At 46.0% G+C, this 17,411-nt stretch overlaps 1 protein-coding gene across 1 annotated transcript in view; it reads left to right on the top strand.

The window, feature by feature from the left end:
• The window catches only part of lrriq3 (leucine-rich repeats and IQ motif containing 3), a 58,951-nt gene that overhangs the window by 18,998 nt on the left and 22,542 nt on the right, over window positions 1–17,411 (top strand). Inside the window, exon 3 of the mRNA XM_072510296.1 lies at window positions 12,746–12,879. Within this exon, the coding sequence (XP_072366397.1) occupies window positions 12,746–12,879 (134 nt within the window). The remainder of the gene's footprint in view (window positions 1–12,745; window positions 12,880–17,411) is intronic.

A 17,411-nucleotide genomic window follows, 5' to 3' on the forward strand; every position in this document is an offset into this window, starting at 1 on the left:
GGGACCCCTTCCTAAGACAAAGAGTGGAAATCAGTACTTTATGATGCGTCTATCAGATTCCTGGAAGTTATACCATTGAGAAACATTACAACAAAAAGTGTTGTAGAGGAATTGACCAATTCATTTCACTAGATATGGTTTACCAAGAGAAATCTAATCAGATCAAGGGTCAAATTCAATGCCAAGGTTATTTAAGGCAGTCACGAATAGCCTAGCAATAAAGTACTTTAATTAATCAGATTACTATCCAGAGTCACAAGGAGTGTTAAAGAGATGGCATCAGACTTTGAAAACCATGATGAGGACATTTAGTCATAATTATCCACAAAATGTTGTCATTTTGAATTGATATATGGTCATAAGGTGCGCGGAGCACTCAATTCCATTCAGTTATTGAATAAGAAATCAGAAAGCACACTCTTGGACTATGTATTAAACTCCAGGGAAAAACTGAATGGGACATCTGAATTGGTCAGAGAGCATTTAAAAATATCACAGCAGGTGATGAAAACAGAAGCAGACAGGAAAGTGAAAGCTCGTAGTTTTGTAGCTGGGGAGAAAGTATCAGTTTTGTTGCCAATATTGGGCGATGTTAAAAGTCATGTTTAGCAGGCCATACCAAATTGAGAAGAAACTTAGCGGACTTCTTAAAAATAATAATAAGTTTAACGGGACATTGGAGCGCCAAACTGCATTCAAATATCTAAAAGCTGTGCCTGCTATAGCGACGCCAAATAATGCCAAACATCTCAAACTGGCTGTTGCTACAAGTGATAGTGGCATTGGGGCTGTGTTATTACAGGACGATGATGGCCCAGATATCAAAAAGCTGGTGGCTATTTTTCAGGGACGTTGAATAGCCATCAACAAAAATAACTACTATCGAAAAGGAGAGATTGAGTTTGGTTTCAGCGCGGCAGCATTTTGAAGTTTATGTTCCCAACAAAATTATCTGTATGGGGCATAATCCACTGCCACTTTTGGAAAGATCTTGTGATTGGAATAGCAGACTGTTTTGATGGAGTCTGTTACATCAATCATTCAATGTAAACATTATCCATGTGGCTGGAAAAGAAAACATAATTGTAGACGAACAGTGGAAAGAAAATTGAACGCTTAAAACTGGTGGGAAAAGTACTGACATTACCTTAATTTGTAATGGGGTTGGGGTATGTCTTCATGTTAATGCATGCATTTTGATATTATTGGAATTGTAGGATATGATCGTAAAATGGAACCGTCTTTTTAATTATGTCGCATCATTTCCAAAATGGGGTTCGGTGTTAGGGTTTCATGATGATATGAAAATCCAGTAATTGGGAATGTGTTATGTTGGTTGTATGTTTTTAGAAACTATTTAAAAGTGGGAAATGTGTAATGGAACAGATAGCTTGGCTGCGTTGATGTAATTTCTGCTTTTGCACGGGTCTTTCTTGTTTATTCCCAGTCTATTCCTTTGTTTCCCCCTTTCTTTTATTTTGCTGTTACATTTTTGATCCATGGATGATTTATGGACCTGTGTCTTTAAGGCAGCCCGCCATTTTAATTCAAGCAGAAGAAAGCAGTGGCCTGTGCCTTTAATCCAAAGGAAAGGATCGAGAAGGCTGTGCTGCTTTAGATTGGTGATTGCTGACTGGCCAACATTAGGGGTGACTCGGTTTGATTGATTTGGCTGATAACCAATGAATTGTCACAAAGTCTGTGCTCTGCAGTAATTGGATATTATCACACTGAAATGTTTTTCAGAGCCACAAGGTTTCATTTTACATTTCATTTTGACAGCAGAGGTAAAGGATCCAGTTAAGCCCTCTTCAAATAGTGCCTAAGCCTCTTCAAAAAAGATCCAGTTAACTCTCTCTCCAATAAGCTTGTGGGTGTTCGATCCCTGAAAACAGGGCCTGAAGGCAGGTCACAAACTGGGAGCAAAGTCTGATGAAACAAGGATTCTGTCTCTGCAAGATTTTGTGAGTACAGGCTGCAAAACAAGGACTATGATTTACAAGATATTGTGGAGAAAGCCTGAAAGGAACCATCATCTGAAGCAAATGATCTTTTTCCTTTCATTTACAATCTTTACCTTCCCTTTCTGTGATTGTCTGTCTTTGTGTGTATGTGTAGAGAATGGGGAGGCATGTTACAGTAGGAGTGAGATACTTATTAATATTTAACCAACTGTATCTGTTGTGTGTTTCACCATCAATCTTATTATAAATAAACAGTAATTATGTTTCAATTTACAAACCTGGTGACTGTAATTACTGGCAGCCAAAGGCCAAAGACTTTCGGAGTTTATTACGAAGAATTATTGGTTAATTCACTTGTGTTGTGACTCCGGGTCACTTGGGGCTGGAATTGACCGTGCGATAGCCCAGAATGGTGTAACACCTTTGATGTTGATAAACCTAGCAACACTATAAACAGGTGGGCAGAACGGTAGCATTGTGGATAGCACAATTGCTTCACAGCTCCAGGGTCCCAGGTTCAATTCCTGCCTGGGTCACTGTCTGTGCGGAGTCTGCACATCCTCCCCGTGTGTGCGTGGGTTTCCTCCGGGTGCTCTGGTTTCCTCCCACAGTCCAAAGATGTGCAGGTTAGGTAGATTGGCCATGATAAATTGCCCTTAGTGTCCAAAGTTGTCCTTAGTGTTGGGTGGTGTTACTGGGTTATGGGGATAGGGTGGAGGTGTTAACCTTGGGTCGGGTGCTCTTTCCAAGAGCCGGTGCAGACTCGATGGGCCGAATGGCCTCCTTCTGCACTGTAAATTCTATGTTTATATAAGACAAGTTGGTAACAATGGAGTATAGAACATCAATGATTTGAATAACGATTTTAGAGGTTCAAAGGAGGAGAATTGAAGAATTGCATTCTAAAAAGTGGGCTTACGAAATGAAGGTAAGTAAGAATGATCTCAGAGGAGGTTAGTTCGGATAAAGGAAGATCAAAAGGAAACTACATCAGGAGCAATTTTACACGATGCAGGTTAGCTGTTTTGAGATCTCAGCCCATGGCTGGAAAAGCTGTGTGAACTCCCAGCAAGCTGTGGCTGGAAAGGCATGTTCAGAAAACAGTTATTCTACCTGAAGTCAGAAACAACATCAAAGATATAAGTGCCTGGTGTGGTATCAATTGCTGGATTATACCAATATTTTTTAAAACCCGATAGGATGTTGTTTGGGGATGATTAGTTCTTAAGTCCGAAAATGAAGGCAATTGGAACTGCGTACATTTATGGATCCTCAGGGATTGTCCACCCCAGTGGCAGCACGGTAGCACAAGTGGATAGCACTGTGGCTTCACAGCGCCAGGGTCCCAGATTCGATTCCCCGCTGGGTCACTGTCTGGTGCGGAGTCTGCACGTTCTCCCTGTGTCTGTGTGGGTTTCCTCCGGGTGCTCCAGTTTCCTCCCACAGTCCAAAGACGTGCAGGTTAGGTGGATTGGCCGTGATAAATTGCCCTTAGTGAGTAAAAGGGTTAGGAGGGGTTATTGGGTTACGGGGACAGGGTGGAAGTGAGGGCTTAAGTGGGTCGGTGCAGCCTCGAGGGGCCGAATGGCCTCCTTCTGCACTGTATGTCCTTCTATGTCCTATATTCAGCAGGCAGAAAAGCCGGACAATACAATGGGAGTCACAAAGCGGCTTTAAGGGCGGCGGGATTTCCCATTGCCATTACCCCCGCCTCGCCCCCACAAAATTGCATGGTGTTCCCGCCGTGAAAGGTTTGGAACCCATTACCATACATTTAAGTGTCATTAATGGGTTTCCTCGCTGTAATTTAACGTCACGTAAGGAACTCCCTCTCTGCTGGTGTGATGTCATGTTGGTGGGGTTTCCAACAGGTCTTGACCAACAGATGTTTCCAACCCTATACCTCTCCCTACATCTGTAACTTCCTACACCCCTCCCTAACTCTGTAACCTCCTCGAAGCCTACGCCCATCTTTGTAACCTCCTCCAACCCGACACCCTTCCCTATCTTTGGATCCTCCCTCAACTCTACACCCCTCCCTATCTCTGTAACCTCCTCCAGTCCTTACACCCCTCCCTATCTCTGTAACCACCTCCAGTCCCTACACCCCTCCCTATCTCTGTAACCTCCGCCAAACTGACACCCTCTCTACCTCTGTAGCCTACTCCAAACCTACAACCCCCAACACTGTAACCTCCTCCAGACCTTGCACCCCTCCCGATCTCTGTGACTCCTCCAACTCTTTTTTCCTCCCTATCTCTGTAACGGTCTCCAGCCCCTACACCCCTCCCTATCTCTGTAGCCTACTCCAAACTTACAACCCCCAACACTGTGTTATGGGCGAGGCGTTTTCAGAACCCCAAAATGTATCATGGAGTTCAACCAACCGCTCCCTTTAATGGATTTGTTGCTTTTCTGAGCACACGGCTTGTTCCCTAGGTGTGGGATTACAATTATGGACATGTGGGTTTTTAAACACAAAACACTGTTTATTCCATGAACTCAACTTAACATCTTAAATAAACATTGGATCTCTTAACACCCCTTACTTCAAAGATAACTCAGAAAATATTGCAACAGTAAATAATTCCTTAAAATGTTCCATCAAACTTCCCAGAGACTTAACACCTTTAAACAGAAACACATCAGGTTAAAGGCTTTACTTTAAATCACCCAAATGATCTAGATAGTCTTTCATGGTAGAGATCCAGCTCACTGCAAAACACAGACACACACCCAGCTCTTTTCAAAACTTGCAGTTCTCTGGAAACACACAGACACACACAAGCTGCTTTGTAAACTGAAAATAAAAACCTTCAAAATGACTGACCTAAAGCCCAGATCCACCCACTCACTGACATCACTGTTTTCTTAAAGGTACATTGCTTACACATCCATTTCTTAAAGGCACTCTTGCATGACACCTCCCCCCCCCCCCACCCCCCCAGAAAAAAAAAACATCAACTTCAAGATGGTTTCATTTTTCACTTTTGCACCATCCACTAAGAAATGTGCACAGTAAATATACATTTTAATTTAAAGAAAACGACACACGCAAACAGGGATAATAATATAGTCCATTTTTCTTTGTTCTTCTTTCTCCAACCGAAATCCTTCTCGATTGACAGTCTCTTTGAACAAAGTCTCTGCACGATCCATCCATTCCTCTACTCCTCGGCATTTCTCTTCAGAATCAGATACTTTAGTTCAATCTGACCACAGAGTCCCTTGCAATTCTCCAATACAGGAGCATTGGTGATCACAGCTTTCAGGCAGTCAAATGCCTGTTGAAAAAGTCCACTGTCCATTGAATTTTTTTACGTTTCTTCAGCAATTCCATCAGTGGAGTAATCACGCCACAAAACCTTTGCACAACTGTTCGATCAAATCCACTCATGCTAAGAAATCACATATTTTCCCTTCGTCTTAAGGGGATCAGAAACTCCTCAAGGAAAGTGATTCGGGCTTCTCCAAATTCACTTTCGGCTAGGTTCATCACCAAACCCGTCTCCTGATGTCGATCGAAGAACTCCATACGATGTTTTAAATGTTCTTTCCATGTCTGGAATTTGGAAATAAAAGCAGATTGTCCCAATTTCTCCATGCAATCCTTCAATGGTGGGACAGGATATGAGTCCGTTCTTGTAACTGCATTCACCTTTCTATAGTCCACACACAACCGTTGGGTACCGTCTGGTTTAGGTACCATCACTATGGGCGAACTGCATTGGCTGCAACCCACTTCAATTGTGCCATTCTTCAGCATACTCTCAATCTCTCTGTTAACCTGTGTCAATTTTAAAGGATTAAGTCTATATGGATGCTGTTTGATAGGAACAGCATTTCCCACATCTACATCATGTATAGTCATTTTAGTACTTCCCAATTTACCTCTACAAACTTGCCCATGTGATATCAATAACTCTTTCAGGTCAGTTAGTTTTTCCTCTGGAAGGTAACTTAACAATTCATCCCAATTTTTAAGAACATCCTCATTTTCCAATTTAATTTGAGGTATGTCAAATTCACAGTCATCTGGATTTGGTTTGTCACTTTGAGTTAGAATCATGAAAACCTCCTTTTTCTCTCCTTCCCTTTCAAAGTACCTTTTAAGCATATTCACATGACACACTCGGTGACTCTTCCTTTTATCTGGTGTTTTTACCACATAATTCACCTCACTTAATTTCCTTTTAATCTGATACGGTCCACAAAACCTAGCTTTTAAAGGCTCCCCTACCACTGGTAACAACACTAAAACTTTATCCCCACTGGCAAAACTACGAACTTTGGATTTCTTGTCCACTACCTGTTTCATCACATTTTGTGCAACTTTCAAATGTTGTTGAGCCAATTCACCTGCTCTATTTAATCGTTCCCTAAAATTTGACATGTAATCCAATAGTGTAATTTCCGATTTCTCACCCACCAATTTTTCCTCAATCAATTTAAGTGGTCCTCTTACCTCATGACCAAAATTTAGTTCAAAAGGACAAAATTTGGTAGACTCATTAGGTGGATCCCTATTTGCAAACAATACGAATAGGATTCCTTTATCCCAATCCTCTGGATAATCTTGACAATACGCCCTCAACATTGTCTTTAATGTCTGATGCCACCTTTCTAACGCTCCCTGCGATTCTGGATGGTACGCAGTTGATTTAAATTGTTTTATTCCTAAGCTATCCATAACTTCGTCGAATAACTTTGAAGTAAAATTTGATCCTTGATCCGATTGAATTTCTGTGGGTAGTCCATATCTAGCAAAGAATTGAAGTAACTCCTCCACAATCCTTTTAGCTGTAATATTATGTCCTGGAATGGCCTCTGGAAACCTAGTAGCCACATCCATTATCGTCAAAAGATATTGATTCCCACTTTTTGTTTTAGGAAGAGGTCAACACAATCGATTAGGACCCTTGTAAAAGGTTCCTCAAATGTTGGAATGGGTATTAAGGGCGCTGGTTTTATCACTGCTGAGGTTTCCCCATCACTTGACATGTGTGACATGATTGACAAAATTTAACTACATCTTTATGTAGTCCAGGTCAATAAAAATGTTTCTGGATTTTACCTTGAGTTTTCCTTATTCCCAAATGACCTCACACTGGTACCTCATGTGCAACTCGCAACACCTCCTTTCTATACCCTACCGGCAATGCTACTTGATGAACGTCTGCCCACTTTTCATCCGCCTGCATATGTACAGGTCTCCATTTTCTCATCAAGACATCATTTTTACGGTAATACCACTCTGGTATACTCTCAGATTCCTCTTCCGTATATGCTTTCTGATATATCCGTTTTATTTCTACATCTTTCTGTTGTAACTCCGCCAATTTTCCTGAACTAAAAATATCTGCCTCATCCTCCACCTGTTCTTGTTCTTTTTCAACCATCTGACCAAAAATTGTTTCTGATAATTGCACTTCAACTTCATCTTCACTCTTTGATTTCACCTCTTGTCTTAACCTGTGACTTTGCGACCTTGTTACTACACAATCCGGAAAAATCCCAGGATATTCATTCTTCAACCCTACAGTTGTCTGATTTTCCACTGGCTTATCAACCACAGTAGGCATCACTCCCACCTGCGATCCAGCTATATCATTACCCAAGATAAACTGTATTCCTGGACCAGGTGACTGAACAGGTAGACGAGGGTAGAGCAGTTGATGTGGTGTATATGGATTTCAGCAAAGCGTTTGATAAGGTTCCCCACGGTAGGCTATTGCAAAAAATACGGAGGCTGGGGATTGAGGGTGATTTAGAGATGTGGATCAGAAATTGGCTAGCTGAAAGAAGACAGAGGGTGGTGGTTGATGGGAAATGTTCAGAATGGAGTACAGTCACAAGTGGAGTACCACAAGGATCTGTTCTGGGGCCGTTGCTGTTTGTCATTTTTATCAATGACCTAGAGGAAGGCGCAGAAGGGTGGGTGAGTAAATTTGCAGACGATACTAAAGTCGGTGGTGTTGTCGATAGTGTGGAAGGATGTAGCAGGTTACAGAGGGATATAGATAAGCTGCAGAGCTGGGCTGAGAGGTGGCAAATGGAGTTTAATGTAGAGAAGTGTGAGGTGATTCACTTTGGAAGGAATAACAGGAATGCGGAATATTTGGCTAATGGTAAAGTTCTTGAAAGTGTGGCTGAGCAGAGGGATCTAGATGTCCATGTACATAGATCCCTGAAAGTTGCCACCCAGGTTGATAGGGTTGTGAAGAAGGCCTATGGAGTGTTGGCCTTTATTGGTAGAGGGATTGAGTTCCGGAGTCGGGAGGTCATGTTGCAGCTGTACAGAACTCTGGTCCGGCCGCATTTGGAGTATTGCGTACAGTTCTGGTCACCGCATTATAGGAAGGACGTGGAGGCTTTGGAGCGGGTGCAGAGGAGATTTACCAGGATGTTGCCTGGTATGGAGGGAAAATCTTATGAGGAAAGGCTGACGGACTTGAGGTTGTTTTCGTTGGAGAGAAGAAGGTTAAGAGGAGACTTAATAGAGGCATACAAAATGATCAGGGGGTTGGATAGGGTGGACAGTGAGAGCCTTCTCCCGCGGATGGATATGGCTGGCACAAGGGGACATAACTTTAAACTGAGGGGTAATAGATATAGGACAGAGGTCAGAGGTAGGTTCTTTACGCAAAGAGTAGTGAGGCCGTGGAATGCCCTACCTGCTACAGTAGTGAACTCGCCAACATTGAGGGCATTTAAAAGTTTATTGGATAAACATATGGATGATAATGGCATAGTGGAGGTTAGATGGCTTTTGTTTCGGTGCAACATCGTGGGCCGAAGGGCCTGTACTGCGCTGTATTGTTCTATGTTCTATGTTCTATAGTTTATATATTACTCCTACTACCACTTCACAACTCTTCACTGGACTTTCCAACCTTACCTTACATAATGGAACACTACTTCTCTCACCCTGAATTCCACATATTACCACCTTTTCTGGCAACATTCTTCCCAAACTACATAATTGCTCATCTCTTCGCATTAAAGATTGACTAGCCCCTGTATCTCTTAAATTTGTGACTTCTTTACCTGCTCTTCCCGACACACATGACTAAACTTTACCCACACAAGTAAATTCATTAAAGACATCTGGCATCTTCTTAACAATTACTTCTTGAACAGGCTGTACAATTGTTTGCACCTCCTTCGCTTCCCTTGGACTTTCCTTTACCACTTTAACAAACCCCACTGTCTTATCCTGTTTTACCACATCAGCCTTCCCAGTGCTTTTCTTCAACCACCAACACTGTGACTTTACATGGCCTAGTTTATTACAGTCAAAACATCTGAAACTTTTCATTTCTTTTCCACCCTCCTGGATTTCTTTTTTAATCTGAGGTACACTCTCTTTCTTGTCTCCCATCAGATCACCTTTACCTTTACCACTTGAGTATTTCTCATGTCCCCAGTTTCTATCCCTCACCGGTTGAAACTGATGTTGGAAACCAATCTTTGATTTATGAACTAATTCATAATCATCTGCCATTTCTGCTGCTAATCTCGCAGTTTTAACCCTCTGTTCTTCCACATGAGTTCTCACTACATCAGGAATTGAATTTTTAAACTCCTCCAAAAGTATAATTTCTCTGAGAGCTTCATATGTTTGGTCTATTTTCAAAGCCCTTATCCACCTATCAAAATTACTCTGTTTGAGCCTTTCAAACTCCATGTATGTTTGACCAAATCCTTTCCTTAAATTTCTAAACCTTTGTCTGTAAGCTTCAGGCACTAACTCATATGCGCCTAAGATGGATTTCTTCCCTCCTCATACATTCCAGATACCTCCTCCGGTAGTGATGCAAACACTTCACTAGCTCTACCTACCAGCTTTGTTTGAATCAGTAACACCCACATGTCCTGTGGCCATTTCATTTGTTTAGCTACCTTTTCAAATGAAATGAAAAAGGCTTCCACTTCCTTCTCGTCAAACCTTGGCAATGCTTGGACATATTTAAATAGATTCCCACCAAGCCTTCGACCATGACGCTCTTTCTCATTATCCTCATCACTATCATCCAACTGTACGTTTCCCTTTACGTCTGCCAATTTTAACTGATTGTCATGTTTCATGGCCATTTTCTGAAGTTCAAACTCCCTCTCTTTATCTTTTTCCCTGATCTGTATCTCCCTTTCCTTTTCTTTTTCTTCTCTCTCTCTTTCTCTTTCTTTTTCCTCTCTCTCACTCTCGTATTCCAGCCGCTTTAATTTTTTCTGATGTTCCATTTGTTTAATTTGCAACTGAATTTTTGCCATTTCCAATGAGTCAAACTCTGTCTCAGGCAACTTTAAATGCTTAACCACCATCATAATTACCTCATCTTTTCGCATTTTGTCAGGTAATGTTAACTGCAATGTTCTTGCCAAATCTAACAGTCTGCTTTTCGTTTCTGTCCGTAAAGTACTACGTGTGACATTCTCCACCCCCAAAAACTTCTGAGCCTCTGAAAGAGCCATTGTTCACAACACTCTCCCCACTTAAACTAAAATACCACACCGGAAAAGCAACAATCCTTCACTGTCTTTAAGTTCACCAAAGCCAATTCAATAGATAGACTTTTATCCCCCTCGAGCCCCGAATTGTTATGGGCGAGGCGTTTTCAGAACCCCAAAATGTATCATGGAGTTCAACCAACCTCTCCCTTTAATGGATTTGTTGCTTTTCCGAGCACACAGCTTTTTCCCTAGGTGTGGGATTACAATTATTGACACGTGGGTTTTTAAACACAAAACACTGTTTATTCCATGAACTCAACTTAACATCTTAAATAAACATTGGATCTCTTAACACCCCTTACTTCAAAGATAACTCAGAAAATATTGCAACAGTAAATAATTCCTTAAAATGTTCCTTCAAACGTCCCAAAGACTTAACACCTTTAAACAGTATCACATCAGGTTAAAGGCTTTCCTTTAAATCACCCAAATGATCTAGATAGTCTTTCATGGTAGAGATCCAGCTCACTGCAAAACACAGACACACACCCAGCTCTTTTCAAAACTTGCAGTTCTCTGGAAACACACAGACACACACAAGCTGCTTTTTAAACTGAAACTAAAAACCTTCAAAATGGCTGACCTAAAGCACAGCTCCACCCACTCTCTGACATCACTGTTTTCTTAAAGGTACATTGCTTACACATCCATTTCTTAAAGGCACTCTTGCATGACAACTGTAACCTCCTCCAGACCCTGCATCCCTCCCTATCTCTGTGACTCCTCCAACTCTTTTTTCATCCCTATCTCTGTAACCACCTCCAGCCCCTGCACCCCTCCCTATCTCTGTAACCACCTCCAGCCCCTGCACCCCTCCCTATCTCTGTAACCTCCTCCAGCCCCGACACCCCTCCCTATCTCTGTAACATCCTCCAGCTCCTACACCCCTCCCTATCTCTGTAACCTCCTCCAGCCCCTACACCTCTCCCTATCTCTGTAACCTCCTCCAGCCTCTATATCCCTCCCTTTCTCTGGAACCTCCTCCAGCTCGTACACCCCTCCCTATCTCTGTAACCTCCTCCAGATCCTACACACCTCCCTGTCTCTGTAACCTCCTCCAGCCCCTACACCCCTCCCTAACCCTGTCACCTCCTCCAGCCCATACACCCCTCCCTATCTCTGTAACCTCCTCCAGCCCTACACCCCTCCCTATCTCTGTAACCTCCTCCAGCCCCTACACCCCTCCCTATCTCTGTAACCTCCTCCAGCCCCTACACCCCTCCCTATCTCTGTAACCTCCTCCAGCCCCTACACCCCTCCCTATCCCTGTCACCTCCTCCAGCCAATACACCCCTCCCTATTTCTGTAACCTCCTCCAGCCCTACACCCCTCCCTATCTCTGTAACCTCCTCCAGCCCCTACACCCCTCCCTATCTCTGTAACCTCCTCCAGCTCCTACACCCTTCCCTATCTATGTGACCTCCTCCAGCTCCTACACCCCTCCCTATTTCTGTAACCTCCTCCAGCTCCTACACCCCTCCCTATCTCTGTAACCTCCTCCAGCCCCTACACCCCTCCCTATCCCTGTCACCTCCTCCAGCCCATACACCCCTCCCTATCTCTGTAACCTCCTCCAGCCCTACACCCCTCCCTATCTCTGTAACCTCCTCCAGCACCTACACCCCTCCCTATCTCTGTAACCTCCTCCAGCCCCTACACCCCTCCCTATCTCTGTAACCTCCTCCAGCCCTACACCCCTCCCTATCTCTGTAACCTCCTCCAGCACCTACACCCCTCCCTATCTCTGTAACCTCCTCCAGCACCTACACCCCTCCCTATCTCTGTAACCTCCTCCAGCCCCAACACCCCCTCCCTATCTCTGTAACCTCCTCCATCCCCTACACCCCTCCCTATCTCTGTAACCTCCTCCAGCACCTACACCCCTCCCTATCTCTGTAACCTCCTCCAGCCTCTACAATCCTCTGAGAAAGCTGTGTTTCTGATGGCCACTTGCACATTCTGTGTCCTTCGCTCCACCATTCTCAGACGTGCCTTCAGCTGCCTGGGCCTTAACGTCTGGGATTTCCTCCCTCAATCTCTTAACATTCCTCACTCCCTTTCCTCCCTTAACAATTCCTCCTGTATGATTAAGTATTTTATCACCTTCTTTTGCTCAATATTATATTTTTCTCTGATTATTTGTGGTGTGTGTGAAGTTCCTGAGTGTGTTTTGTCACATTAAGGGTGATATCTAACCGTGTGTTTCTATTGCTGTGTGAACATGCTCCCGCACCTCTGACTGAATATTGGTGTTTTTGCCTCTCCCACAGGTCACGACCTGGCAGAGTGAGATGAAGCATATCAAGGATCTTGTTTCCAACATCAACAGCATTCTTGCCCATCACTCTGCCGTGTTGATCCTTCAGCGATGGTCCCGAGGATTTTTGACCAGAAAAAAGTTGAAGTACTGATTAATTTACCTGTTCGTCTATCATCCCTCCGCTCGATTGGCTCCCTGACCACCAGCGCCATGTCTTTAAATTTGCACCCTTGAGTTCAAATCTCTTCATGACCCTGCCCCTCCCTTTCTCTGCCTCCATCTGCTCCTCTCTATCCCTGTCTCTCTCCTCCAGCCCTACATCCCTGAAGGATCTCTGCACTTCTCCAATCCTGGCCGAAGAAGCAATACTGACTTTAATCCCCCCACCATTGGTTCATTCAGTGGCCTGGAATTCCCTCGTATCATTCCGCCTGGAATTCCCTCACATCCCTTCGCCTGGAATTCCCTCACAACCCTCCGCTTCGAATTCCCTCACATCCCTCCCTCTGGAATTCCCTCACATCCCTCTGCCTCGAATTCCCTCACATCTCTCCGGAATTCCCTCACATCCCTCCGTGTGGAATTCCCTCACACCCCTCCCTCTGGAATTCCCTCACATCCCTCCACATTGAATTCCCTCACATCCCTCTGGAATTCCCTCACATCCCTCCGTCTCGAATTCCCTCACATTCCTCCGCCTCGAATTCCCTCACATCCCTCCGCCTCGAATTCCCTCACATCCCTCCGTCTGTAATTCCCTCACATCCCTTCCTCTGGAATTCCCTCACATCCCTCCGCCTCGAATTCCCTCACATCATTCCCTCTGGAATTCCCTCACATCCCTCCGCCGCGAATTCCCTCACATCCCTCCCTCTGGAATTCCCTCACATCCCTCCGCCGCAAATTCCCTCACATCCCTCCGTGTGGAATTCCCTCACAACCCTCCCTCTGGAATTCCCTCACATCCCTCCGCCTTGAATTCCCTCACATCCCTCTGGAATTCCCTCACATCCCTCCGCCTCAAATTTCCTCACATTCCTCCGTCTCGAATTCCCTCACATCCCTCCGCCTCGAATTCCCTCACATCACTCCCTGTGGAATTCGCTCACATCCCTCCGTCTGGAATTCCCTCACATCCCTCCACCTGGAATTCCCTGTTGCTAACTTTCTCCTTGGTTCAATTGCTGTTTTATTGCCTTTGCTCTCGAGTTGCCAGGTATCTTTATGATACCGCCATGAGGTTCAAGTCCAAGTAATGATCAATAACTCAATACACCGATTAGTAAGATTCAAATCAAAGCACATTTATTATACACAGTAATCGCTACTCATGCACAAATTCTACGTCTAAGCTACTGCTACAACTAACAGGCCTATACTTAACTTTGGACTGGCCCACCAGGTCAGGGGAACAAATGGCCTTTCGTTCGGGTTCTGAGTCTGCGGGATTCGAAGTTGGTACGGATTGGTAGCTAGGAGCGCCTATCTCGTAGCGAGCGTTGAATTAAGACTTACGGGCTTTCGGCGATCACTGCACCGGTCACGGTCAAGGTTGGTTCACATTGCTGGGTGACCCGGGCAGGAAGAAGAGGTGAAGAGAGGGTGATTTGAACTTGGGACTTAACTCTTATAGTCCCCAGGGGCTTCCCGCCTTTCGGGGCGGACCCTGTACCTGGTCCCAAGTGATTGGACTTTGTCCCAATCGCTTGGTTCGATTTTCTCCAATACTGGAGCGGTTCCCTGATCGATGGGCGGTCTTGAGGTGCTCATTCACCTCCTTTGTGTTGGCTCCTGCTGGCGCCGGGGAGTCTGGCTTTGCTTTGCGTGTCCAAAATGTTGCTTATTGTTCCCAGGGATTGCTCATCAGTATGCAGATGGCTGCTACTTTGTTATACTGATGGTCGCTGGTATCGATGTTGTCTGGTTTTTGCAGAGGTAAATATACAGCAAACCTGCACCTGCCGGTTTCTGTCTTGTTGGCTGACTTTCCCATCAGCCTTTGCCGTTCGCCATTTTAAGTCGGGAGTTGGCCAATTTAGGTGGCTACACCCCTCACAACCCTCCCTCTGGAATTCCCTCACATCACTCCCTCTGGAATTCCCTCACATCCCTCCGCCTCGAATTCCCTCACATCACGCTGCCTCGAATTCCCTCACATCCCTCCATCTGGAATTCCCTCACACTCCTCCATCTGAAATTCCCTCACATTCCTCCATCTGGAATTCCCTCACATCCCTCCATCTGGAATTCCCTCACATCCCTCCGTGTGGAAATCCCTCACATCCCTCCGTGTGGAATTCGCTCACATCCCTCCCTCTGGAATTCCCTCACAACCCTCCGCCTAGAATTCCCTCACATCCCTCCGCCTAGAATTCCCTCACATCCCTCCGCCTGGAATTCCCTCACATCCCTCCGCCTCGAATTCCCTCACATCTCCCTGTGGAAATCGCTCACATCCCTCCCTCAGGAATTCCCTCACATCCCTCCACCTCGAATTCCCTCACATCTCCCTGTGGAAATCGCTCACATCCCTCCCTCTGGAATTCCCTCACCACCCTCCGCCTAGAATTCCCTCACATCCCTCCGCCTAGAATTCCCTCACATCCCTCCGCCTCAAATTCCCTCACATCCCTCTGCCTCGAATGCCCACACATCCCTCCCTCTGGAATTCCCTCACATCCCTCCCTCTGGAATTCCCTCACATTCCTCCGCCTCGAATTCTCTCACATCCCTCCGCCTGGAATTCCCTCACATCCCTCCGCCTGGAATTTCCTCACATCCCTCCGCCTCGAATTCCCTCACATCCCTCCGCCTAGAATTCCCTCACATCCCTCCATCTGGAATTCCCTCACACGCCTCCGCCTCGAATTCCCTGACATCCCTCCGCCTGGAATTCCCTCACATCCCTCCATCTGGAATTCCCTCACATCCCTCCGCCTCAAATTCCCTCACATCCCTCCGCCTGGAATTTCCTCACATCCCTCTGCCTGGATTTCCCTCACATCCATCCATCTGGAATTCCCTCACATGCCTCTGCCTCGAATTCCCTCACATCCCTCCGCCTGGAATTCCCTCACATCCCTCCATCTCGAATTCCCTCACATCCCTCTGCCTAGAATTCCCTCACATCCCTCCATCTGGAATTCCCTCACATCCCTCCATCTGGAATTCCCTCACATCACTCCGCCTCAAATTCCCTCACATCCCTCTGCCTGGAATTCCCTCACATGCCTCCGCCTTGAATTCCCTGACATCCCTCCGCCTGGAATTCCCTCACATCCCTCCCTCTGGAATTCCCTCACATCCCTCCATCTGGAATTCCCTCACATCCCTCCGCCTGGAATTCCCTCACATGCCTCCGCCTAGAATTCCCTCACATCCCTCCATCTGGAATTCCCTCACATGCCTCCGCCTGGAATTCCCTCACATCCCTCCGCCTGGAATTCCCTCACATGCCTCCGCCTAGAATTCCCTCACATCCCTCCATCTGGAATTCCCTCACATGCCTCCGCCTAGAATTTCCTCACATCCCTCCGTCTGGAATTCCCTCACATTCCTCCGTCTCGAATTCCCTGACATCCCTCCGCCTGGAATTCCCTCACATCCCTCCGTCTGGAATTCCCTCACATCCCTCCCTCTGGAATTCCCTCACATCCCTCCGCCTCGAATTCCCTGACATCCCTCCGCCTCTAATTCCCTCACATCCCTCCGTCTGGAATTCCCTCACATCCCTCTGCCTCGAATTCCTTCACATCCCTCCGACTCGAATTCCCTCACATCCCTCTGCCTCGAATTCCTTCACATCCCTCCGGCTCGAATTCCCTGACATCCCTCCGCCTCGAATTCCCTCACATCCCTCCGTCTGGAATTCCCTCACATCCCTCTGCCTCGAATTCCTTCACATCCCTCCGCCTCGAATTCCCTCACATCCCTCTGCCTCGAATTCCTTCACATCCCTCCGTCTCGAATTCCCTCACATCCCTCTGCCTCGAATTCCCTCACATCCCTCCGCCTCGAATTCCCTGACATCCCACGGCCTCTAATTCCCTCACATCCCTCCGTCTGGAATTCCCTCACATCGCTCCGCCTCGAATTCCCTCACATCCCTCTGCCTCGAATTCCCTGACATCCCACGGCCTCTAATTCCCTCACATCCCTCCATCTGGAATTCCCTCACATCGCTCCGCCTCGAATTCCCTCACATCCCTCTGCCTCGAATTCCCTCACATCCCTCAGCCTCGAATTCCCGCACATCAACCCGCCTCAAATTCCCTCACATCCCTCCCTCTGTAATTCCCTCACATCACTCCCTCTGGAATTCCCTCACATCCCTCCACCTTGAATTCCCTCACATCCCTCCGCCTCGAATTCCCTCACATCCCTCCGCCTCGAATTCCCTCACATCTCTCCATGTGGAATTCCCTCACATCCCACCGCCTTGAATTCCCTCACATCACTCCCTCTGGAATTCCCTCACATCCCTCCGCCTCAAATTCCCTCACATCCCTCCCTCTGGAATTCCCTCACAACCCTCCGCCTCAAATTCCCTCACATCACTCCACCTCGAATTCCCTCACATCCCTTACTCTGGAATTCCCTCACATCCCTCCGCCTCGAATTCCCTCACATCACTCCACCTCGAATTCCCTCACATCCCTCCTTCTGGAATTCCCTCA

The sequence above is a fragment of the Scyliorhinus torazame genome, chromosome 7 (genome assembly GCF_047496885.1).
Source record: "Scyliorhinus torazame isolate Kashiwa2021f chromosome 7, sScyTor2.1, whole genome shotgun sequence".
Lineage (NCBI taxonomy): Eukaryota > Metazoa > Chordata > Chondrichthyes > Carcharhiniformes > Scyliorhinidae > Scyliorhinus > Scyliorhinus torazame.